Source organism: Magallana gigas, chromosome 5, assembly GCF_963853765.1.
Source record: "Magallana gigas chromosome 5, xbMagGiga1.1, whole genome shotgun sequence".
NCBI lineage: Eukaryota > Metazoa > Mollusca > Bivalvia > Ostreida > Ostreidae > Magallana > Magallana gigas.
The window spans coordinates 39,700,116-39,726,780 of NC_088857.1; the positions used below are offsets into that span (position 1 = coordinate 39,700,116).

At 34.5% G+C, this 26,665-nt stretch overlaps 3 protein-coding genes across 4 annotated transcripts; 1 reads left to right on the top strand and 2 right to left on the bottom strand.

Annotated features, from left to right (window-relative positions):
* Positions 1–5,656: 5,656 nt before the first annotated feature.
* On the top strand, positions 5,657–9,326 carry LOC105326162 (uncharacterized). 2 transcript variants are annotated; one of them, XM_066085800.1, is made up of 4 exons: positions 5,657–6,866; positions 6,960–7,340; positions 7,437–7,787; positions 7,991–9,326. In XM_066085800.1, exons 2-4 carry the CDS (start codon positions 7,268–7,270, stop codon positions 8,209–8,211), a joined length of 645 nt encoding a protein of 214 aa, XP_065941872.1. In that variant the 5' UTR covers positions 5,657–6,866; positions 6,960–7,267; the 3' UTR covers positions 8,212–9,326. The 2 variants fall into 2 exon arrangements, with proteins under 2 accessions (XP_065941872.1, XP_065941873.1); XM_066085801.1 differs by lacking the exon at positions 6,960–7,340 and having other exon boundaries at positions 5,658–6,866.
* Positions 9,327–11,338: 2,012 nt separating this feature from the next.
* LOC136275625 (uncharacterized) lies at positions 11,339–14,707 on the bottom strand. Its single transcript, XM_066085234.1, has 3 exons — positions 14,253–14,707; positions 11,842–12,041; positions 11,339–11,446 (listed from the first exon to the last, which is right to left on the bottom strand). The coding sequence occupies exons 1-3, from the start codon at positions 14,467–14,469 to the stop codon at positions 11,339–11,341; spliced, it is 525 nt and encodes a 174-aa protein (XP_065941306.1). The 5' UTR covers positions 14,470–14,707.
* Positions 14,708–16,107: 1,400 nt separating this feature from the next.
* Positions 16,108–24,833, bottom strand: LOC136275627 (uncharacterized). The gene is made up of 6 exons (XM_066085235.1): positions 24,803–24,833; positions 23,399–23,429; positions 21,853–21,905; positions 17,263–17,368; positions 17,116–17,150; positions 16,108–17,043 (listed from the first exon to the last, which is right to left on the bottom strand). Exons 1-6 carry the CDS (start codon positions 24,831–24,833, stop codon positions 16,589–16,591), a joined length of 711 nt encoding a protein of 236 aa, XP_065941307.1. The 3' UTR covers positions 16,108–16,588.
* Positions 24,834–26,665: the final 1,832 nt, after the last annotated feature.

Consider the following 26,665-nt stretch of genomic DNA (forward strand, 5'->3'; position numbering starts at 1 on the left):
GAGCTTATTCTATACCGTCGACGTCCGGACCTGGTTAAAGTTTTTGTTGCAGGTGCCCTTTGATAGCAATATCTAAATTACTGCTGGTCCGTACTTCACCAAACTTGCATGGATGGTGTGTCTTATGATACTGATGCACCAGACAGGCTTTAGTGCTGAATCTGAGCTATAGGTTACAGATGCTGGAGGAGGTTAAGGTTTTTAGAGCTGGTTAAAGTTTTTGTTGCAGGTGCCCTCTGATGATTATATCTTAGTTACTACTTGTCCTTACTTCACCAGACTTCCATGGATGGTGCGTCTTATGATACTGATGCACCAGACAGGCTTGAATGCCGAGTCTGAGCAATAGGTTTCAGATGCTGGATATGGTTAACTTTTGGAACAGGTCACATGTTTAATAGATAATAGTACTATTTCAAACTTGCATAGTTGATTAAACTGTAATATGAATGAATCACAGAGATAGCTTCAGATGCAGGGCTTGATCTCCATTATTGAGGATGCTAAAAAGTATATCTTAGTTATTACAGGTCCTTACTTCACCAAACTTGATGGATGGTGTGTCTTATGATACAGATGCACCTGACAGGCATGAATGTTGAATCTGAGCCATAGGTTGCGGATGCTGGAGCAGGTTAAGGTTTTAATTGCTAGTGCCCTCTGATGATATCTTAGTTATTACTGGTCTGAACTTCACCAAACTTGCATGGAGATGCGTCTTATGTATATTGATGCACCTGACAGATATGATTATCATACAATTTTTTAACAGATGATATACGATATTGTGTCAAAACAGAATCCATGAATATCCAGATCATAAAGTATGATTTTCATTTAATATGATAAAGGTGGTCTCAAGGGTGATGTCAGGTCTCGGTGAGCTTTGTAATCTGTGATTACCTATGTTTAAATTTTGGTCAAGAATGTATTTTAATCTGAAGAATTTTCTTTGTCAGCAATGTTTCACTTGAATATTTTTGTAACTTTTAAACTTTTTCCTCTTTGTTTGCATGTTTTCTTTTTCTTTTTTTTGCCGGGGGGGGGGGGGGGGGGGGGGAGTTACCAAGTTTTTAAAGGCTCATTTGATTCACATACTGGTAGTCTTTTTGCATATATACATTTTGTTTTGTCCATTTTGAGTATGTTCACTTCTATTTTATTTTTTCATTTCTTATATTTACTTTTTTATGATTAAACTTACATAGTTTATTTTTATACATTTTGTATATCTTGAGTATGTACACTTATACTTAAATTTTTCATTTCTTATTTTTACTTTTTTATGATTTTATTCAGATAGTCTATTTTTATACATTTAGTTTATTTTGAGTATGTACATTTATTTACTTATATATTATTTTTTCATTTCTTATTTTTACTTTATGATTTTATTCAGGTAGTCTATTTTTTTACTTTGAGTATGAAGTTATTTTTTGATATTTAATTCTAGTTGTAACATGTTTGATTATAATAAATTATTATAAATTCATATATATTGTTAACCTAACTTGCCTGCACCCAATTCAACATGCTTGACGTTGCATTAAAATTTTGTACAAATTAACGTCATTTTATTATTTAATGGGCCTTAATTTCTGATTTAAGTTGTTAAATATAAAATTATCTGGAATTAATTTAATTTCTTCTTAGGTAGATCTATTTTTCCTTATTTTTATTTTTATGTATGGTTACTTATATTTCCGTGCATGTTTGATTGTTTACAATGTACATATAGTTGTGAGTCATTACATATTTTGCCATGCATATCCTGCAAAATGTTTAAAAATGCAATGTTGAGGTATGTTTTACAACTAATATTTTGGTTGTTGTGAAGGAAACGAGAGAATTTCCTTTCAAGTGTATATAAAAATGTGAAATACGATTTTTCTATCCATTATTTTTTTTCAGTAAAGCTTTAAATTGCAATTATTACCAACAGATTTTCTATATAGTATATACTGGAGCTTTTTTAAAGAACTTTCTTATCTGGAAAATTAATTGCAATGCTTATGATTGCTTGAAGTAATTACTGTTTTCTCTCAAGTGCACATTTGTTGTAAATCCAAGCTAGTCCAATTAGAAACCTTGTAAACATAACATTTTGTTAGCCAGTTTATTTGTATGTGTTATGGTATTACAGATTTATTGATTTACACAGTTGTCTGGTGTTTTTTTCTCTAAAATTTTCTTAGTTCACAGTTATCAGCGAGTGCAAGGAAACAGAATTTTAGACGTTCAATTTTTAAAAACAATGTGATATAATATTTGGAGAATAATATGTCTACAAGTAAAAAGCAAATGGGTAAACCATATTGGTATGAAATAAGTAAATTATTTAGATAAAATAAGTATTGCTATTACTTAATTATAGAATATTTTAAAATAAATGAATTTGATTACTTGAAATGAGAATTATATTGAGTAAATAAATAAGTATTTATATACCTTTTAGTAATTGCAAAAAAAGTAAATAGTGAGTAATAAATTTGTCTACTACAAGTAATTAAATTACCTATAACAAACCATATTAGATAAATTAATGAAAATAAATGAATTTGATTACTTGAAATAAGAATTATATTCAGTAAATAAAAACATAATTATATACATTTTAGTAAATGCAAAAAAGTAAATAGTCTACTACAAGTAATTAAATTACTTATAACAAAATGATTTTGATTACTTAAAATAAGTATTAAATTGAGTAAATAAATTACCAATCTGTATATACATTTAAGTAATTGCAGAAATGATGAGTAAAATAAATCATTAGTAATTGTATTATTGGTATTTACTAATTACGATTCCAATTACTAAACGAGATTGCCTTTTACTTGCTATTCTGACTAATTGTATTACTTAATATTTATAGTTTTTCTAAATTCAATTTCTTATTTTAAAAATGTATAGTAAAACTTTTTTTAGAGTGTCATTAATGCAATGTTTTGGTATGAAAGTCAATAATGCAATGTTTTGGTATGAAATATTTATTTTTCCTTCTTGCTAAACCAAATATATTTAATAGCGGAATAGTTTGTCATGACAACGATCATGAAATATTCCTTTCGATAGATATGTATAATATTTACTACCCTAACTTCTAAGATCCCAGAGCGTAGGGGTATGTGTCTTATCTCTAATATCAGAGGTACCGGTATCGAGCCCTTCTCGCAGCTTGATGAATAGTGAACATTTTAGCAGTGGAAGAAATTAAGTTCCCTTTTGCAACTATTTTCTGCTTATTACATGTAATGCCGTTATCAGTTAACTGCTTTACTTTCATTCTTATGAAGATATTATTGTTTTGATACAAAGAATATATAAAAACATAGGTAATCACAGATTACAAAGCTCACCGAGACGAGACATCACCCTTATGAGACTTCACCTTTATGAGACCAACTTTATCATATTAAATGAAAATCATACTTTATGATCTTGGATATTCATGGATTCTGTTTTGACACAATATCGTATATCATCTGTTAAAAAATTGTATGATATTCATTTGTTCATATGTTAATCAATACAATAATATAAAATTCAATATTGCATCCTAACATATCTACAACATGTATCATATAATACAATAAAATACCATAATAAACAATGATGAGATATAATATTGTAACGTATGATATGACATTGTATTGTGTTATATGTTATTGTATTTGATCACATAATACAATATCATAATATATAAAACAATATAGTATTATATTACAATATCATATTACATCATAAAATTGAAACATATGATATTATATTGTATAATATAGTATGAAATTGCATTATACTGTATCATTTTTGATACATAATATGATTTTTTATCATATGATACAATATTATGTGATAAAGTAAAATATTATATAACACAATATTATATTATACATATTGTATCATATAAAACAATAATATATCTTACAATATCATACAATACAATTTCATGTGATGTGGTAGTATATCATATTATAAACCAATATCATATTAAACAATATCGTATGATACGATATTATAAAATATTACAGTATCATATTATACAATTTCATGTCATATAATTCTATATTACAGAAACTAATATCATATTATACAATATAGTATGGTACAATATTATAATATATACAATATTGTATCATAGGATACAACGTTATATTTTGCAATATCTTATGTAATAGTATCATGTGATAAAATAATTAATTAATAATACAATATAATATTATACAATATTGTATCATAATATACAATACTATACATAACGATATAATGATACAATATCATAACATAAAATATCAAAAAAATTGATACAATATCATATAGTATCATATAACTTTTTATAATATTACATATGATATCATATTGTATCATATTAAACAATATTGTTTCATACAACAAAATACTATATCATAGGAATCATGTTGTTTCATTTATCAACAAACACATCTATCTATCGAGCAGGTTTGAGTGAGAAGATTTCTTTAGCATCCTTGATAATGAAGATCAGGCTCTGCATCTGAAGCAACCTCTGTGTTTCATTTATAATATAGTTCAATCAACTATGCAAGCTATCATCTATAAAAATGTGACCTGTTCCAAAAAAACTAAACCTCATCCAGCATCCGAAACCTATGGCTCAGATACAGCATTCAAGCCTGTCAGGTGCATCAGTATCATAAGATGCATCATCCATGCAAGTTTGGTGAAGTTCAGACCAGTAATAACTAAGATATCATCATCAGAGGACGCTAGCAATTAAAACCTTAACCTGCTCCAGCATCCGCCACCTTTGGCTCAGATTCAACATCCATGCCTGTCAGGTGCATCTGTATCATAAGACACACCATCCATTCAAGTTTGGTGAAGTTAGGACCTGTAATAACTAAGATATATTTTTTAGCATCCTTGATAATGGAGATCAAGCTCTGCATCTGAAGCTTCCTCTGTGATTCATTCATATTACAGTTTAATTAACTATGCAAGTTTGAAATAGTACTATTATCTATTAAACATGTGACCTGTTCCAAAAAACCATATCCAGCATCTGAAACCTATGGCTCAGACTCAGCATTCAAGCCTGTCAGGTGCATCAGTATCATAAGACGCACCATCCATGGAAGTCTGGTGAAGTTAGTACAAATTATAACTAAGATATAATCATCAGAGGGCACCTGCAACAAAAACTTTAACCAGCTCCAAAAACTTTAACCTCCTCAAGCATCCGAAACCTATAGCTCAGATTCAGCACCCAAGTCTGTCTGGTGCATCAGTATCATAAGACACACCATCAATGCAAGTTTGGTGAAGTGCGGACCTGCAGTAACTTAGATATTGCTATCAAAGGGCACCTGCAACAAAAACTTTAACCTTCTCCAAAAACCTTAACCTCCTCTAGCATCCGAAACCTATAGCTCAGATTCAGCACTCAAGCCTGTCTGGTGCATCAGTATTATAAGACACACCATCCATGCAAGTTTGGTGAAGTACGGACCTGCAGTAACTTTGATATTGCTATCAAAGGGCACCTGCAACAAAAACTTTAACCTGGTCCAACAACCTTAACCTCCTCCAGCAACCTTAACCTCCTCCAGCATCTGAAATTTAGGACTCAGATTCAGCATCCAAGTCTTTCAAGTCCATAAGTAGGTCCAGATGCATCATCCATGCAAGTTTGGTGAAGAAAGGACAAGTAATAGCTTAGATACAGGACCTGCAACAAAAACTTTAACCAGGTCCGGACGCCGACGCCGAGGGTATAGCATAAGCTCCCCCTGACTTCGTCTCGGTGAGCTAAAAAAGGGGCTGTCAGTTGATTAATGGCAATCCAATGAATTATGTAAAGGGTACTATCCTAATTTAATTTTTCAATACACGAACTAAACAAACTTTTTAAAATCAACAGGCTTTAGACAACTTGATTGATGAGTTCCTCCCTCGTCATAGACAAGTGACAAGTGCACCGTCTGATGAAGAAAGTGATAGCGATTCGGATAGGGGCGAGTTAATACACAGTAACCGCGTTCATGATGATGTTTTAAGAGAACGAATAGACCTGTTTACTCGAAGTAATGTCGATGACTATAGCGAAGAGATTGAAAGTGAAGACGACGACAACGTATCATGTAATGGAAACAGTGATATACAGAGTTTGAAAGAAAAGGTTTTGACATCTTGTTCATGTGGAAAAAATTGCTTAGACAGTGTCCCGTTAGATGATATCCAGAACTCGATCTTGGCATTAAGAGAACTTTCAAGAGACATGTTTATCATGGGGAAACTTTCGTGCAATTCGAATAGCTGTACACAGAGAGGAAAGGGAAAAAAGGAAGAGATACACATACTTCTTCAGGAATAAGGAAATTTGCAGGGGGTCTTTTCTTTTTGCATATGGTGTTGGTTCAAAATATGTGAAGAATATTGTGTTCCACATGAACGAAAATTGGTGCATACCAAGAACGCACAAAAACAAGAATAGACGCCCTAGCAATACTTTCTGCTTTGATGACCTGAAAAATGCAATAGACTTTATCCAGAATTACGCTAAAGAGTTTGGACTCCCTCAGCCCAATGTGAAAAACCAAGGACATCCTCACATCTTTCTGCCGTCATCTGGTAACAAGTCATCTCTGCATTCAACCTACGTCACATCATTTACTGAAGCAAACAAACGCCACGTTGGTCTTACAACATTTAAGCTTCTGTGGAGAGACTGCTGTCCCCATATCAAGTATATGACTCCACGTTCCGACATCTGTCCAAAATGTGAGAATCATCGGGCCAACATATCTACAGCTGCTGGACAACAGGAAAAACAGGAGCATCTGCAGGCTTTCACTGAACATTTGTTAATGGTGGAGAAAGAGCGTCAGGTAGTTAAACATTTTGATAATATATCAACACTATTTTTGTATTTCTCTGTAAATGTGTCTATGTTATTGTTTGACATTATTTATCCATTGCAGGTGTATAACAATGCAGTAAAGAATGCGAGAAAAGAAATGGAGCTAAATCACAGGCCTGCTGGAGTAATTCCCCCTTGTTCAACCGACCTTAAGGAGGTTCACTACACTTTTCACTTTTCCCAGGCTCTCCCTCCATCCCTCATCACGCACGCCAAGAAGGACCACTGTATTTCCTGACTCCCCGAAAAGTTCAGTTGTTTGGTGTTGCAATTGAAGGACAGCACCATCAAATCAATTATCTGATTGATGAGGACCAAGGCATCGGGGAAAATGGTGCAGGGATCAAAGGTGCCAATGGTGTTGTCTCCATGCTTCACCACTGCCTCACAACCTACGGTTCAGGAGAAAAGTCATGTGTGATACACTGTGACAATTGTGCAGGTAAAGCACGCACCGACAATAAACAGGATGACATGAACTACCGGTATTATTTGTCGTTTGGTATCAAACATTAATATTTTCTTTCTTTTTTTTTAGGTGAAAACAAAAACAGATATGTTCTGGGATATCTGATGTGGCGAACTCTCATGGGCTTGCATCACGATATTCAGCTGTCAATGCAGGTTCCATACCATGGCCGATGTCTTGTAGATGCCGGATTTGCTAACATAAAGCGGCTGTACCACAGGACGGATGTAGATAGCCTTTCCGGTCTTGTTGAGGTGGTTAGGAAAAGCGCCAGATCAAACTCTCTCGTTACCTACATCAACGACGCTGGAGAACACAGCTGGGAGTGGTATGATTGGAAGTCGTTTACCAGCACGTTCTTCACAAATGTGAAAGGCATCCGGAAAATGCGACATTTTAGATTTTCATCATTATCACCGGGTATGTATTTAGTTACATGTATGTAAAACATATAATTCCATCGGATTGACAGACTATTTATGTATCTTGAAGTTTATATATATTTCTTTTTAATCAATATCAATAAAGTCAATTACATTGTAAAAAAAAAATACATGTATAATGTCTGTATATTCACTGTGAGAGGTACATGTACTGAAATAAATTTATTCTTTTTTATACAGGAAAACTGTTCGTCAAAAGTCACGCCGATGACAGTGAACGAGAAATCACCCTTCTGAAATCCAGTATCAGTCCGGAAGACATAACAACAGGGTCAGTGATGCCCGACATTCTACCTACCGGCGGGATTACCTCAGAGAGGCAACGTTACCTGTTCCGTGTTGTTCGCCCTTTTGTACGAGATCCTTTTAAGGACACTACCTGTCCAGAGGCTGAAGAGTGATGAAGATGATAATAAAATGAACGGTTTTAAATGCAAACATAATGTAATGTTAGGATTCATTTAATGACATTGAAAGTGTATTTATTTTCGTTTTCCAACACGTTTGAATTTTGTTTTATTGAATACTAACATTTTAAACATTTGAAAATGTCAATTAGTTTAGTGAAATATATTTCTTCAGGACAAGTAATGCCGTTGTTTTATTTTTGATGACGTTCTAATGACATTGATATTCTATGACGTTATGCAACGTTTTTACGACGTTATCTTGCATTAGTAAGTGCATTTCAAATGCATTTTATCTAGTCTTAAACTGAGTATTTGATTAAACATTTGGCATCAAAATACTCAGAAGGACGTGCTTATTAATAAACCAGCAAAAATCCATTTTCCAAAATTTTGTCACGATGGTCCCTTTTCGCTTGACGCAACTCATATATTTGTGTGTGTGTGTGTGTGTGTGTGAACAATGCCCCAATCCTTTCCCCTTGCTCTCTCCTTTCTCTCTCACACACTCTCTCTCTCTCTCTCTCCCAAAATTTTCTTTCACTACATAAGAACTGTACAATATAGAATAATCAAATAGTTAAAAGCTCTCCAAGATGATTATATAAACATATGTACAAGATATATCATATATGTACATATACATGTATGTGTTGTGAAAGTGAAACATTTAATTAAAAAAAATGAAGGGCTAAAAGCACAGTACTATATGTTCCATGTCCGGCTTCATTAAGTGGGTGAAAATGCACCAAAATAAACAGGATAGGACTTGTTATATGCATAAAAATGAAGGGCTCAAAACCTGGAAACGTTGTACATGCAGTGTGAACAGTACTTAATGAATAATTATCTGTTACTTATCCGGCTTCATTAAGCGGTTGATAGTTCAAAGAAATCAACCATTGTTGATTTATCAATTGATGCGGTTTTAAATGTACTATATGCTTCTTGTACATGTTACTTACAGATAGTGTAAGTAAATCTTCGCATATTATAAGTTATTTAACAATAATATTATGCAATTCACCGCTCTTGTTTTGCAATATTGTTACACTGTTAAGTCGAATTAAATTAAATGTTCAATACAATGTACATTTTGTATGTGTGGAAAAGGGTCATTGAATTAAAATAGCCTTTATCTGATTAATTATTGAATTCACCAAGCTAACCCAGCACTATGCATTATATTCGCTTGAAAGACACAGAGCCTGGCAACATTCGGGAATAATGAAATAGAACTTAACAATAAATAGTATGAGAAATATTTATTACTCCGCTATTACAAACAATTGGTGGATGTTGGCCGCATAATGATTTTTTGTGGGGTAACTGGGGAGCCGACCAGTGTGCCAGTTTAACTACCCATGTAGGGACACACTGTGGGCCCGAGTATGAAACATCAGTGCCCGAACCTGAACGATCCCCAGCGTTCTAAGGAGGGTAGTGAGACCTGCCCTTCTCACCCTGTCTCCTGCAGTGCTACCTGGTTTAGAACTTTGCATGACAAAGGCTACTTTATCAACCAATTATTACATGCACCAGCCTGTAGCATCCCCTCACTGGAGTGAGGTGGATGTGGCCCCACCTATACCCAGTGTAGGCCCCACTATACAATAAACCCAATTTTAAATTGTAACCACATGGCGCAGTTAACTGTAATAACTTTGCCTTTTATAAACCATATTGAATGATTTAATTTATATACTATCCCCTAGCTTTGAAAGCAAGTGGGGGGAGACACCCAGGTTTTGGAGCAGAAAGTGTCAACACATACCACTGCGGACTCCCCAGTCCCGCCACAGACATTGGGACAATGTCCCCCACAAAACCCTTGATAAAATTAATATTATATATGTAAAACTAATACATATACATGCAATAATTTGTGTAGATGCTGGTAAATAAAGAAGCAAAATTGTCAGAGACGGTTAATATTTATATTTGCCTAAGGTTGTACATGAAATTAAAAGAGCATGAAACAAAGGCCAAACCAAGTATGGCAGCACATTATGCTTTGAAGTAAAATAAAATTTTGGGCCAAAACATTGGTCCTATCATGGGCGCAAGGCAAGCATCAGAACTTTCTGATTACTAACATAAAAATTGTACATATGTGAAGCATGGGATTGTGAACAGTTGCTTTTTAGTTAACCACTGGATACTGGTTCCCTTGTCCATCAATGAAATATTGTAGAGCGCATTGAATATTGTTGAGATATATGTTGTTACCAGTGTTCGACAGGTGTGTACCATCTGATCGAAACAACTCAAGCTCGGTTGCCTTGATGTTGTGGTCATGGCCGATGTAACAACCCCCTACCTGGTCAGCCATGAAATTTTTCATGCACTTGTTAATTCTGACCCGCTTTTTATTGATTTTGTTTCCCAGACCCAAAGGGGCAAAATGCCAATATCCTCTAGGTAGGATGGCAGACCAGATGAGGGTTGTTTTTGGCCATAAAGCATGCAATCTATACAATGAACATTGTGCATTTTCAGAAAACAATTTAGAAGTCATTTGATCTTTGGTTAGGTCATTTGAACCGAGGTGAATGATGAAGAAATCTGGTGGAGTCTGGTATTTTGACATTGATGTTACCGTCTTGTCGAAATCTTCCCATTGTAGTCCACGGATACCTTTCCACTGAATGGTTACAGGTGGTTGCAGGTTAAGGTTTTTCCCCCCCGGTCTATCCGCTGCTGCAATTTCAGCCCAATAGGGGATTGAGGACCCCACAATCCAGGCTGATAAATCTAAAAAGGCTTTGTTAAAATTAGTGTTGAGTCCTACTGATGTATGTATTCATTGTGTGTATGTAGTGTTATCCAAAATACAGTGGTGCTAGATAAATTGGGAATGTATCTGGAAACCTAATGTGAGTTATGAGGGCGGATGTAAGTAAGAAAGGAATTAGATGTCCATCTCCCCAATTCTTGAATTTTTTCATTAGAAAAACCCTGATTTGCCATTTCAGTAGCCATGCCTATGCGAAAACTGTGAGACTTGTAGTGACCTTTGACCTGTAAAAAAGAGAGTGACTTGTCCAAAACTGCCTGAAATTGGGAACGTGTAACTGGTGAGCCATCAATGTGAACAAATAAAGTGGGTTTTCTCGGGGGTCTAGCTTGGAGGAATGGAGTGATTGTTGATGATGGACAGAAATGAGTTTGAGGTAGCTGTTGAATTTGCACAACCGAGCTCCTGCCTGTTTGGTCGGTCTTTGATGAGCTGATAGTAATGAAAAACTGACCCAACTGATTTTGAGAAATGTGATTTGCTTGCAATGCAAGAACTTCGCTTACTCGTAACAAGCCAAAAAAGGTAACAGTGTATGTTGCCGCAAAAAGTAATGACTCATAGGGTGAGCGGCATACTGATTTGAGGGAATGGATAATTTTTGTAAATAATTGGATTGAAATGGGGAGTCGAATGTCCTTGTTGACACCGACTGACCGCCGGACACCCTCGAGAGACTTGGTAACTATGAAATGCCTAGTGTTGTCTAAAGCACCCAAAATTTTGTGATGGTAGGACATTGCACTTATATGTAGACATATAGTTCTGTATGATAAATTGTTGATTGATAAATAAGCAATGAAATGTACGAGTTGGTTTGTAGGTACAGGCCAGATTTGGGCCAAGTCATACTGTGCCCTAAACTGATTGAACTTTGCTAAAGCGGTGTTATAAGACTGGTGGGTGTTTGGGGCCAAAGATCTGTACAGAAGTCTTGATGCCTCTTGCTCCAAATGTTCCAAATGTGAGGTGGTAGAGGGGTGGGCCAATGGTCCGCCTCCGGTGCAAGACTTCGGAATCTGGCCCACTGTGAACGAGATAAGGCATCTGCAATGCAATTTGCTTTTGTGTGTATATAGGTTGCTTTGATTTGAATATTGTGTCTTAGTAACAGAAGAACAAGTTTTCTAACCACATACATGACCCTATCGGACTTGGAAGTTAGTGTATTGAGCACTTGGACTACTGCAGTGTTGTCGATGTGAAAAAGGATTCTAGAGTTTTGTAGACTCTGGTGCCATATGGTAATTGTTACCAGGACTGGAAAAATTTCAAGAAGAGTCATATCCCTGGTAAGACCCTGTAAAAACCAAGAGTGAGGCCATGTTCCATGTGCCCACCTACCACCGAAATAGATACCAAAACCCCCATTCTGACCCCCTGCACTGTCTGTGAAGAGCTGTATGGATTGACTATCCAAAAATTGGGTTCGTATAACAGAAACACCATTGTAAGATTGAAGGAAAATTTGCCAAATGCGCAAGTCTTGCTTGATATTGTTGTTAAGCCTGATTCTGTGATGGGGTTTTGAAATTCCAATAGTTGCATTTATGAGGCGTCTGCAGAAGGCACGTCCGGGAGCTACCACCTTACAAGCAAAATTGAGTAATCCTATGAGTGATTGGAGTTCTTGAAGAGTAACTTTTTTTGCTGATAGAAAGGAATTGATAACTGACTTTAACTTGTGTAATTTGTCTGATGGCAGAGACATGGTCATGTCGTTGGTGTCGAAAGTAATGCCGAGAAAAATAAGATTTGTAGTTGGTTCTACAGTTTTTTCTAAAGCAATAGGAACCCCCAGTTCTTGGCAGAGTGACTTGAACTTGTCAAGTGTATTTTGACAGACCACATCCTGTCTAGGTCCGCAGAAGAGAAAATCATCCAGGTAGTGTAAAATATGGATGTTGCCTGTGTGTTGTTGAGTGAGCCAATGCAAGAAAAGAGCAAATTTTTCCCACAGTGCACAACTTATCGACGAACCAAACGGGACCATTTTGTCAAAATAAAAGTAACCTTCTAACTGGAAACCCAACAAGTCGAAATCACCTGGAGCGATAGGTAAGAGTCTAAATGCGGACTTTATATCTGACTTTGCCATAAGAGCGCCCTCCCCTAACTTTGAAATCATGTCTGCTGCTTCGTCGATACTGGAATATTTGACAGAGCATGCAGTGGGATCAATGAAAAAATTTATGGAATCCTCGTTAGGATATGATAAATGATGTATGAGGCGCATATCCCCATCCTTCTTTGGTACAAGCCCAAGGGGGGAAACTTGAAGATTTACAAAAGGGGGTTGTGGAAAGGGACCAGCTACTCTGTTGAGTTGTAACTCTTTGTTGATTTTTTCAAATGCTATGGGCAAATGTTTATACAAACTTGGTAAATTTTTACTTATTCGAGCTTTCCTACGACCCAGATATTGAAGCCTGAAACCAAAATTGAAACCATTGAGCAAGAATTTTGAATGTTCATAACCCTGTGAGTGTTTTTGTAGTGCCTGAATTTTTATGGGAGTGTGTCCTAATGTATACAAATGTTTATTTTCGTGCACAAGTAACTCTGGGGTGTTTTCCTCCGCAATGGCTGCAAGCATGGTTGAAGCGGCATCTAGGGAAGAAAGTGCAGAATTTACCCCTATTGTAAGTATTGCAGGTTTGTTTAACATCAGCTTGTGTTGGGATTGGAGAAGACCCATGTGTTATAGGTTTGTTGTGTTGTTGAAAATGAGAATCAGAACCTTGCTGTGACATGAAATTGGTTGATTGATTTGTAACATAAAGAAGCCAGAATTCATTATGTATATCACCCCAAGACATAGCTGGGTTGGACACCTTGCGCAGACGGAATTGTTCGTCGTATTTGTACCAGTAATGTGAACGACTAGCAGCTATTCTGATATCGCGCAGATATTTAAGCATTTGTTGTGCTAAAGCAGGGTTGTGTTCAAACATAATGCTCATATATATCATGAAAGCGGATGTCCACTTTTCAATACTCAACTGCGAGTTTTGTTTACGTTTAACTACACAGAGGCGGCCATTTTTAAACTGTACTTCGCCTTGAGAATCAAAATCTTCCAATTCGGTGGCCGACTTTAGCAACAGAGACATGTCAAGAAATTCCCCCTCCCAGATTTTTAATTTTAACTTCAATGGTACGTGAGATGCAATGCCGTCTGAGGCAGATGTCTGTTGATATGGCAAGCCTACTAAATGTTGTACAAATTCGCACTCACCCGAGTTGTTGTTGACTTCGGGGTGAACCACTGGGGGGAACTGGTCTTGAGCCCGAGCCTGGGGTGGTGGTAAAACCTCCACTGGGGCCTGTGGCGGGTCCGCAGCGGGGCCTGTGCCTGTTCTGCAATGGCGGGGAACTTTTCTCCCTGGCGCTCGGGCTGGAGTCCCTGAGGGTGCTTTACGCTTTGCTGGCACTGCTTTGCGTTTTGGGGGCATCGCGAACGGTGGATTCTTTCCAACACTTGCTGGGAGTTGCAAGGCAAATACGTATAAAAATTGGTGTAAAACTGCTTTAAAAAGGCAACACGTGCTCCTTGCCAAAATTTGAAGAAAACTATGGGGTTTTTGCAGGGGCTTCCGGATAAGCCAATGGTTAGCTCGTACCGAGTTTTTTCCGAATATACAGTGTGTCTCAAAATTAATACAGACTATTTGATATAAAAACAAATAATCCTGATTAAATAATTTGTATTTTTTCATTAAATGGCTGCACAATGGCCTGGTATATAGAGATGTTTGATTTACTTCGACCATTTAACATGCAATGAGACTTTCAGGCGGATATGTTGTTAATTGTGTCACAAAATAATTTGAAGAATATTGTAAAGTTGATGTAATATGAAAAGGAAAGTAATTTACTAAAACTCTGAAAGAGGAAAAGATTAACGAAACTTATCGGCATTTCTACCTATCTAATTATAAATATGTATCAATGGCTTGTGCAAACACGACTGTTATTTAAGTTCCTTTAAAGTCCTAGTGTGTTTCACGTAAGAGCAATTAATCCAAACGTTAAATGTTGCTGTTCCAATTAAAAAAATAATCTTATGATTTTTATAAAAAACAAAAATTGTGTTTGGCACAAATATTTCTTGACTCTGAAACTTCCTTGTCTATCTCAACGAAGTGCCTCTAGGTCATATATATCGTAAAAAAAAAAAATCAGTAACTTGTGCTAGTGGACACACTTTTACTTTCTAGCTATTCGTGTTTATAACCCTGTTTTTGTTCCCAAAATATGATGGCGCAAGTTATTCGCTTTATAGCACCGCCGCATCACCAAGATTTCGTAATGAGGTATGTAGAGAGGAGCACCCCTCCTTTACGATACGCTATTCTACCGAGATGATTTAAACTAGGTTAACTCACCTTAATTGAATTAAAAAAAAATTGTACACATGAATAGGAAAAAACACATGTTAATAAGACGATAAAAAGTATAACAGTGTACCCCACAACATGCTTCCGTAGTGTATGGAACACTAACAGTTTTAAACAATATTTTTATTTGTCACGCACTTTTCAAATATTTTTGTAACAATATAATTATATTTCTTTTTATAAAAAGATCATAGTCGAATACCAAAAACGAAAACATAATTAAAACACTCAATTTATTCGATATTGATTTCTGATGACAATTAATTTGAATCTTTCCTTATTTTATTAGATATATTTAACTTTTAAAGCATGCCTCAGAACACCAATTAACACAACGTTCTTTTTAAGCTGGCATTTGAATATTTATTTTTATAAGTTTTAGTTTGCAATAAACTTTACAGAAGAATTACATTAATTTAATGAAGATATTATGTTTAACGTTGGCCAAGATAAATCATTGGTCTTAAAGGTGTTTAGACACATTTCGCAAAGAATACTTTAAAAGTAATTAAAAACTTTGCTGTATTTTAAAAAAAATACCATTTTAAGATAGACTTCAAATGTTTGCCTTAAGGGTCCAATCAATACCCTAAATATATAGACATAGTTTTTTATAACAGCAATTTTTATAACAGAAAATTTGATTAAATGGTCATTAAATCAAGATAAAAGGAAATTAAATATCATATTTTTCTTTCTTTTTACAATCATACAACTTGGCATTGAAATAGTCATAAAAGTTTAGAATCTTATAATGACTATATTTTTGGCGGAACATTTGCGTAGGAAAATGTCACATGTTTTTGCAATTTAGAATTGCTTTAGAATCATGAGTCTATTTAGCATTTTTAAAACAATAACATTACTGCAGATATTTAAACTATACATTTATTTCTATCATTTATTAAGTTGAGGAAAAAGGTAGTGACCTTGACCTGACCTTGATGCGAAATCAAGAAGGTCAAATTTGATTAAGCTGATAGAATCATTTGATTATATGATACGTTAGACTGTGCCAACATTTTATGAAATTCTTAATATAAGAAGGATGTCTGATAACCAGAAGACTCCTTCCTTGGTATTCAAATATTATGCCTCAAGGCTTAAAGCTCCTCATTCTTTCTCATGTTTCTGTTGTATTTGACAGATCTGTATGGGCGATTGACCAGAGAACTTAATTTTCTGTTTTGATGAATGACGCTTCCATGTCTATTTTTGGGTGTTCTTTTAACTGTTTGTTTCCACACTCATCGTCGTTTACTTGAATTTCATGGGATGTTGAGGGTGACGTGAAAATGTCATAATCACTTGTTATCACGTCAGAGTAAGAAGACAACTGCTTTGTGCATGTGAAATTAATATGATCGTAATTATCAGTTCCTCTGTACCAATGTCCGTAATCTTCAAGACCCACCGTTCTGGAGCGTGTTAATGGTGCTTTGGCTTTGTTGGGTTGATGATTCGTTACTTTATCCATATTCATTGGAGATGTTAACCCACAGAATTGAGGCGTCAAATTGTGTACACTTGATAAAGTATCACAGTAATCGATCAAATGAGATTCCCTGATATCATTATAAATCAGGTCTTCCTGTCCTTCTTGAATTTCTGACGTGTTGACTTCATGTTCTATCAAATAAAGAAATAAATTAAAAATGCAAAGCAATATGTATGGATCGAAAATTTCACATAACTCAGTACCTGTACATCTTTGAAAACGTCCACTTTCCTTTTTCCTACAACAAATACAATGCAGGTATTGAGTAATAAAAAATAAACTATGGGATTCTAAGTAATTTTATTTTACAGGACATAGGTATGAAAATTGTGCGAAAAACTTATACTTACAGTTTTCGGTTACAGTAAACAACAGTACCGAGAAGAAGCAATATCAGAGTACAACTGACAGCTAGCAAGGATGCCACGGTCTGATTAACATAAGAATCGCTGGAGGCTACAAAATTTCAATTTATCTAAGGTGGTTTGGGATATCAATATCAAAATGCAGCAAAGTACAGTAAAATCAAAATGCTCTTACCCATTTGAAATTTTCCAATTTTAAGATAGTTGATCAATACCTTGTTTTATTTTTTATAATTTTTTTTTCGGGGGGGGGGGGGGGGGGGCAATAAGTAATTTTCTGTGAGATTCGAAGTCATGACTTGGTGAAAGTTCTAACCTATTTGCATGCTAAACGCTGTTATAAAACAATATCAAGAATCTAAAAAGTATATATATTTATACATGTACTTAATTCTAATATTTATTTCGATAGGAAGAACGTCACAATTTGGAGGTTTCCCATACTACCATAAGAAATCTAAGAGACTGGCAAATATTTTTTTCAAAAGTGATTCAGTTAATATTGATGGACATCAATTTTCGAAATGTTTGCGAATCAGAGTTTCAAGTCTGAGTAAAATCGTCGGCAATATCTCAATTAAATAAATTGATGTCATATGTTTCCTTAAACAATAACCATTCGTAAATTACTCCAAAACATTCAGTAAAAAAATTGACTAACGAACTATTATGAAACTACTGAACTATTTCAAAATGATTATGTTAATCTGTATATTTCACTATTGTATTACAATAGGGATACAGTAATTGAAAAGGGGTAAAGGTATATGTAATCATTTATCAACAGTTTTAATATTTTTTACATAAATCTTATTAGGGTTTTTAGTAAACCAAATGTATAGTAACTTAATCAAACCTCTTTGGAGATGGTGGTATTCTGGATATAAAACAATCTTCATTGCCCAAATTATCAAGAATATTTGATATACATTTTGAAATATACACTTCTTCAAAGTCTTAAGAACGCCTATCTTCAACCTGACACGCTTTCGCTAAATTTATTTTTAGATATTGAAATCATAATTCACAATAACTCTCTGAATTGAAACTTAATGTACATTGTACCCATGACAGTAAATCAATTGTAAATATTATTCCTAAATGGTACGATATAGGTCCGTTATTCTACGTCCCATTTTTACAATTCAAAGCTTCATCTAAATCATCGACTTTTAAAAGGCAATGCTTTCCATTTGCTTTAGTTTAAGTTGCGAGGTACATGAGGTTTATCCACATCGGAGCAGTCCACTCAATACCACAATGCCTCTTGGAAATCTTTGCTGTTCGATTCCTCATAATCTGCCTATTGAATACATTGTCTTTGTTTCCCAGCCTCAGGTGGATGTGCAGAACCTCTGTCACCTCCAAAATCTTCATAATGTTGATCGCCTGCTCTAGAATCCAAAGAAGACACCAAACTCTTTCAAGGATCCCAAAGACAATCTCTACTTATCACCCTTGGCATTCTACAATAATATTTTGTAAAACGACTCTTTCCTTTCATTTACATAATGTATCATCTGATGCATATATTCTGATGTAGTTCCTAATTGCCTTAGTTCAAGAGCGTCATCCCAGGGTGGAAAAATATTTTGAGGGTCATCGGGGCTTGCAGTCAGAAAGAAAGAGTGTAGGTAATAGTTCTTTTGGTTTCTCTTTCATCCCGTAGAATAAGTCGGATTCGGCAAATATCTGACATATGTCTTTTTTCAACAAGCTAATTCCAATTAAACTTGTAACCTGCACGGACTGGTATCGACAAGAAACTCTTCTTAATTAAGTTTAGTACTTCCCATTTGCGATTTCTTCTTATTTTTGGGAGTTGATTTTAAACCAACTCTTCTATGCAGTCACGCAGGCAAACCAAAAGTGAAACAGTGTTTGGACCTAAGCACAAACTAACACCGCTGATAACATTTAGTCCTTGAAAATAATCGATAAATGCGATGAAATGTATTCTAAAACATTGAATGAAACTTATTTATTGATGCCTTGTAAATAGTCAAATTTTAAATGGTACCAACAATTTAGATATTTTTGTAGTCGTACATTGTATGTATTCCTACGCCAGAGTTCAATATATCTGTAAATCTCCGACAAGCAGAGAGTCTCTCTTGCTAATTATCGTAGATTAACGGAGACAGCCGAGCGTCTGGTTGAACGAGACAAGAGTTCAATATTGCTTGGATCTATACTATTTCTTTGAAATATCGATTACTGATACGTAGTTTGATGGAATTAATTCTTTGAATATTAAACAACATTATTCATATGGGGTTTTCGCGAAATTCTTGTCGGAGAATAATTCATTTTTTTTAAAATGTGCATAATTCAAATTCATATTGGAAACTACTTGCCATGCAAAAAAATATATCGTTGATTCTAAAATAAATAATAATCAATAAAATTAACTCCCGTCAGTTTTTCAGTACTTTGATTTCTTATGTGTTTCCAATCCATTGTTCAAAAAGCATTGGTCATTATAATTCTTTACACATAGCATTTCTAGTCTTAAAGGTTACTAGGATATTGGCTATCTCATTATTTTATGATCTGACACTCTAATGAAACTATTTCCGATATGATGGATACTATATATGCCGGAATGCAAATGCATATAAAGATCCATTCGTAAATTGGAGAGGACAATCCTATTCAAGTAATTAGATCGTGGCATATTATGTCAAATACATCAATCATGACCTTACCGTACCAGAGCGTAATAAATCATAAAAAAAACATATTGACTCGCATCACCTTGTATCTAGAATTGCAGAGAAATTTCACGATCAGTAATCTGTCGTTCGTTCCGGATCGCACATGAGTATGTATCTAATATAAAAGTTGGTCAACTTAATTTCTTAATAATTTTCTCTTTATAATAAATTATCTATATCCTTTATCGATTAGACTTCGTTAAGGAAATTCAGTAATTACGCATGCGTTTATAAACTGCATGATTTCGTTTGATTGAAAGATTAAAATAAAACAATGAGTTCTCCAAGAATCAGTAAGCGTTTGCGAGATTGACGGCGGGTTATACAAGATGAATATGACATTGTTAGCGGTGCCTTTAAAGGCATAGCAAATATCAGTTCTGTAAGAATTGTTAAAAATGAATAACACATTTTTGTTATAGATTAATTTACATATATGTCTATTACATTTATTTCGAAATATTGATTTTTTTCTCCAAAACTTATCCGTCCAATCCAGTGGGTTTTGTCAAAGTGTATCTTACCTGTCATAAATTCGATTTATATATATTGTATATTATATACATGTATGCGCGTATAAAATAGTTATTTAGCAAACATGTTAATTTTAATTGTTTACCTAAAAACTATAAACCAGTCGGCTTAATTTTTTCGTAGGAAATAGGATTAAAACGCATCGGATGTAAACGTTAAAAAGGGCACCGCAAAGCGGAGCATCCCCTCGCGAAATGAAAATATTGTGCGGGGAAATACATTATTCAGAAATAAACATGTAATTGAAGAGACCAAATATTTAACTTGCTAAAATCCATTTGAATAGAAATATTTCGTTTATTCCTATCCCCATGCACGCTCTGTGTGTATCCATGGTGGGTGCATTTACTAGGGAAACACACCACAAACGTGTTAAACTTTAGTAATATAGTTTAATAAATTCTCTTTATCCAGTGACATACACTACGCATGTAGACAATTAGTGTAGGGAAATTTAAGTACATTTTGTATCATATTGAAAAGAAAACGTAGCTAAGATCTGATGGCGATTCATAGTCTGCTCTATCAGAAAATTTGAGTTAACATGTCGTATTTTTAACCCCAATATTTTAAAAAGAGAAACATATCTTTTGCGATTAACATGAAATGAATTCCCGGTTAATCATGTTGACGATATTTGTCAAAGTCTCTTCTGAATTATGAACCTGTTCTTCTCTAAGTAATTTGTTAAATATAGCCCGAAATTCGGCTCAGACGGCTGCTTGTTACGATTAAATTAGGATGAACTTAATATCCTGCTTGCTTCAGTTTTTCTCTTTTAACTCCCCATTTCTCAAAAATGTTTGCTTCTTACCTTTACAGGGCTTACATCCAACAAAATATCAAGTTGTTGATTTGAAATGTTTACTTTCACGAACCGGCAGTTGTACTTAAAATTTCTTAGTGTTGTAATTTTAACGGTATCTTAAAAATATATAACGGAATTCCTTGAATTTAAATACGGTTTGTCCTTTAAACATGCTTATGAAGTGTACGAAGTTTAATACACATGTATGCGAGGGTTTTCTTTAAATTTTGCAAAAAATGCTAAAATGGACACACATACATACATATATACATACATACACACACGCGCACAGCAGCGAGGCTATATCCCCCTCGCAACAAATTGCGCGAGTGGATGATAATTATTGCGAATTACTTTTTTGCTTTAGCAAAAACAAAATCGTAAATTGATTCATATATTAAAACATTTTTATATTCAAATTCATTATATTATGTCTTTAACTGAAAAACTTTATAAATGACGAAAGTAAATCTGTAATAAATCAGGGATATAGTAACACGAGAAAATAAATCATACCTTTGACATTTGTAAGAACGTCCCTATGGTTTTGACAATTTTCCAAAGTTTTACTGAAAACAGTTTTAAGATAATAAAATTTTGCATACATATATTTCAATCCTTGAAAAAAAGATATAAACATTAACAAGAGGTTCATGGGCCAAATCGCTCACCTGAGCAACAATAAAATCAGCTTAATGGAAAATGGAGTCTTATACAAAGTATCAGGAGAACGAGGTAAAATATATCCAATATAAAAAGATTTTTAAAAATTTCTCCATATATTCTTATTTTAAACATTGAGTCCTTTTTTCAAGAAGACCTGAACAAAAATGACAATAACAAACTGTCAACTATCTCAAAAATCCATAAAACAAAATACAAATTCAAAGCAACACGGACCTCTAAAAAGATAGAGGTAGGATAAGGTGCCTAGGAGGCGTGAGCATCCTCTGCTGACCGGTCACACCCGCCGTGTGCTCTTTGTCGTAATCGGGAAAACCGGAAAAGTCCGTAGACAATTAGGTGAATAATTTTGGTCTAACAATTAGTATGAAAAACGTCAGTCAGCATGCGACCCAGTGGGAGATTGTATTTTCTGACAAGGTCGTTGTATCGACCATAGAACTTACGAAATGATGACTTCGAACAACTGCTCACTAAGGCATTCCTTGTGATGCCAAAGAATTGTCCAGGGGCCACATTCTAGACAACCGAGAATCAGCAAATGTCAAAATGCTTGCATTATTGTAACAGTTGACTTTTTGAGATTTAAAGTCTATTGAAGCCCTACCTTATCCGTGGAATTCATGATGTAAAAAAATATTCAATATACACCAGCTAAGAATGCTTCCACACAAGTTAATTTTAAATTAATTGTTTTTTAGAAGATTTTTTTTATAGATTCTGTGGCCTCATCCTACCCCTGACATATAATTTGAAAAAAAAACAAACTTGAATCTGCTACACCCAAGGATGCTTTCACACAAGTCACAACACAGGTTGCCTTGCCAATCGGTTTTTAAGAAGAATATATTTCTCAATATATTCCTACGTTAAAATTCGACCCCCACCAACGTGCCCCTACCCTACCCCAGAGATCATGATTTAAATAAAGTGTATTTACAATGCTTTCATACAAGTTTTAGTTATTTTGGCGAATTAGTTATAAAGAAGAAAAATATCAAGACATTTTCATCAATTATTAATTATACCCGGTTTCCTCTTTACAAAGTACTTGGTCCTTTATTTTAATAAACTAAAACATCCTTTTTACTCATTATTGTTTAATGCCAATTTAGTTAAAATTGACCGAAAGGTTTTGGAGCCGAAGTCGACTATGTAAAAAGTTAACAGAAGGTCGACATACAAGATGTGATCAGAAAAGCCCACTGGAGCAGTTGGCTCAGAAACGCTAATAAAAAAGATGTTTTAAAAAACCTCCTGATAAAAAATAAATTTCGGGAACTTTACCCTGTGTTTTTATTCCTGACACTGAAATAAACCTTATAATGATCATTCTAGAAGATTAATTGGAACTAATAAGGAATAGAAGTGTTCTTACTTGTTATTACACCCTGCATTGTCTGTAGATTCTGCAAAAATCAAGTATAAAAGTTATTCATAATAGAACAAACATGTTCTTTATAGGTCTTGTGAGTCACTCATGTGACCTATTGCAATCAATCTTCGTCAGTTGTCGTCTGTTAAAAATTGGGCATGCTTGACTTCTGAAAGGGACATGGTCACGATTTTGGAAAATTATTTTTCCGATTTTAAGATCTACAATGCTTCAGAGAGGCATTTTTATAGGCAACCGAAATTTGAGTGCCATTCGTTCAATTATAAACGAGTTACAGAGCTTTACAGTCTTCGCTCTGTTAACAAAGCGTTTGTTTACATTTTTAACGTTGAAGTAAAAATTTTAGATTTTAGCCTAAAACGAATGTGTTAAACGTTAGGAACTGTTTATCTATGCCTAAGATAAATAAAACGATAGACAAATAAGCTGGAAAAAGATTTTTTACTGGTATATTGAACCTATGTAAACAAAAACAGGGCACGGGCCTTGTTTACATTGACAAAGAATTGTGAACCCTGTATTTTGCTTATAACTCAACGAATGACTCTCAAACTTTATTTGATCATAAGAAATGCATTTCTAAAGCATTGTAAATAATAAAAACATAAAAAAAGAAATTGACCAAAATCGTGACCATGCCCCTTTAAAAACTACCAACTGAAGGCAATTGTAACTATTTTTGGTCTAGAGCGTCTCTAGATTAAGAGGAGTCTAAATGCGACTTTTATGACCTAACAACCTCCAGGGCCTCATAGTCAGATCTAAATTTAGAAATCTCTTCTTTTCTCATACATGTGGGAAAAAAAACAAATTCAAGTTCATACCGTCTCCTTAATGCCCTTTTTAAAATTGTGGAATAAGGAGCTCAGGGCCTTAGCGGGAGCATTATGGTTATATAGTAGAATGTATTGAAATATAGAAAGTTTTCACACCTCCCATACATATCAGTGAAACGGTAAATACGTGGCTATGATGTCAATTAAACCCTTTATCTTAATTGTAGAATTCCGGACTCCTGGATCAGGGGTTTGTACATCTTTTCTAGGCAGGTGTTTTCGATCCGCTTTGCTGCCCACGAAGGGTGCGATTCAAAAACTCTTGACCTAGGAAGATGGGGTTTATTGAACGGGTGCGGGTCAAATCAAAAAAATGTGTAAAATATGTGGGCATACTCTCATACAATATACTCTGGTAGGAAATAATTTCCTCATATTTGTTATAGTCTGTCCCAAGTTATTGCTTCATCACTTTTTGATGACTTTTAATGAAAATACACCTACCTGTGAAACAAGTACAATTGAAATGGAAAATATCTAAGATATCTTCATTGACAAATTGTCCATTCTCACTCATAAAAGATTACAGGAACGAAAACAAATTTCTTACGGAGATTTATAATGGGAAATGTTTTCTCCATTCCGAAGTTCTCGGGATACCTCGCGCAATTTTTCAACGTTATCATCCGGGCTTATTAATGGCTGATGCAATGCAAAATCCCCGTAGACTTTCTATTTTGGGATGTGTATTGAAACCTGAAGCGGTAGAGGGAGCGTTTCAAAACAGATAATCTGGACATTTTTCATATTAGTGGATGAACGTAGTTTGAGCACATAGGTATACCTTTTTCTCGAAATATCAAGCGAAAAGTGGTGGAAGCAAAACTCGGGGCAGAGTATAACTTTCACGATAGCTTTTATTTGTTAATATTTTAATAGATAAACTAACGCATTCAGTTTTTTACATAGTGCCATTAAGAGTAAAGAATTCATGACCTTTTCAGAACCCCTACCTTAATCTACAATTTGGGTAGATGGCTTTATTGTCTTTCATAATAGCTATTGGTTTCTACTAAGTATCAGCATAGGTAACGGAAACGGTTTTAAACATTATAGTCTAGATTTGCTGCATATTTTGTTAAACTATTCCATATTTATAAATACCTCTTGGTTCAGACGATGTTCAATCAAAAGTATGAAAAAAATCCCAATATTTCCCCTCTTAAACGCCCCTCTAGCTTGTCAGGTTTCAGTACACGGCTAAAAATAAAAAGTCTACGGGGATATTCCATTGCTAAAGAGATGAAGATACCAGGATGATAAAGTTGAAAAAATGTGGTATTCTGAGTGACTTCCGAATGGAGAAAAGATGTAAACATTCCCCAATATGAAACTCCGTATGAATTCTGTTTTCGTTCCTGTAAATTTTACTGGGGGAAAATGATAATGTGTGAATGAAGTTACCTTTGAAAGATTCCCTTTCATCTATTTCAATTGCACTTCTTTCACAGGTACGTGTATTTTTATTTAAAATCGTCCAAATGTGCAGCATAAAAATCTTGGGACATACTATAAATGCATAAACACAATATGGCCATTTTCTCCCCGCCCTACAGACAAAACACCTACAATGTACCTCGGGGGAGGATGGTCCCCGAATGAAACTTACAATTAATGCAGTGGAATTCGGGGTCTACATAATAATGAATGCCCTGTTTTTTTTCATAGGTTCAATATACCAGTAAAAATCATTTTCAAGCTGATTTGTCTATCTTCTAATTCATTTTAAGCATTATATATAAATAAACAGTGCCTAACGATTAACACATTCATTTAAGGTCTAAAACTGGAATTTTCACTTCAACATTCAAAATGTAAACAAAAGCTAAGAATTGTAAACTATGTAACTCGCTTATAACTCAACAAATGACACTCAAATTTTGGTTGCCTATTAAAAATGCCTTATTGAAGCATTGTAAACATTAAAATAGAAAAAATAATTTTGAACCAAAATCCTGACCATTCCCCTTTAACAAACAAACAAACATACCTTTTCGAGCATGTTTTTATCAATTCATGGAAAAAATATAAAACAGCATTAAATGCTTCACATTTAAAATTCTACACTTTTCAACCGAATGGTTTCGCTATTTTTTCATTTTACGTCAATCATCTGCCTGAAGCTACGTAATGTTTAATCATGACGTCACTGGCACAAGAACACACAGTGGAATACCAAACATTTATCCCATGAGTGATATAGCAGCAATGTTAAGGTGACCCGGGGCTAAAATACGGCTGGACATACTTTGACCTGGAGTATTACTTAAAATCTATGTAACATAAATTTTATTGACAACGATGTTAAACATTATATTTGATGCATTTGTGTGACGTCATATGCACTTTGTAATCACGTGACAGGCGAATCCTAATAATGCAAATGATCTTTTTAAATTGCATCGGCGCAGGT

Coding starts and splice junctions, on each gene's coding strand:
- LOC136275625 (XM_066085234.1), bottom strand. CDS start 14,469: ATGCCCCCAAAACGCAAAGCAGTGCCAGCAAAGCGTAAAGCACCCTCA. Junction 12,042..14,252: donor CGAAGTCAACAACAACTCGG/GTGAGTGCGAAT, acceptor TCTCGTTCACAG/TGGGCCAGATTCCGAAGTCT. Junction 11,447..11,841: donor ACTTGGCCCAAATCTGGCCT/GTACCTACAAAC, acceptor CATTACTATCAG/CTCATCAAAGACCGACCAAA.
- LOC136275627 (XM_066085235.1), bottom strand. CDS start 24,833: ATGGAGAAAACATTTCCCATTATAAATCTCC. Junction 23,430..24,802: donor ATTTCCCATTATAAATCTCC/GTAAGAAATTTG, acceptor TGATTTTTGCAG/AATCTACAGACAATGCAGGG. Junction 21,906..23,398: donor AATGCAGGGTGTAATAACAA/GTAAGAACACTT, acceptor AACTGTTTTCAG/TAAAACTTTGGAAAATTGTC.
- LOC105326162 (XM_066085800.1), top strand. CDS start 7,268: ATGCTTCACCACTGCCTCACAACCTACGGTTCAGGAGAAAAGTCATGT. Junction 7,341..7,436: donor ACACTGTGACAATTGTGCAG/GTAAAGCACGCA, acceptor CTTTTTTTTTAG/GTGAAAACAAAAACAGATAT. Junction 7,788..7,990: donor ATTTTCATCATTATCACCGG/GTATGTATTTAG, acceptor TTTTTTATACAG/GAAAACTGTTCGTCAAAAGT.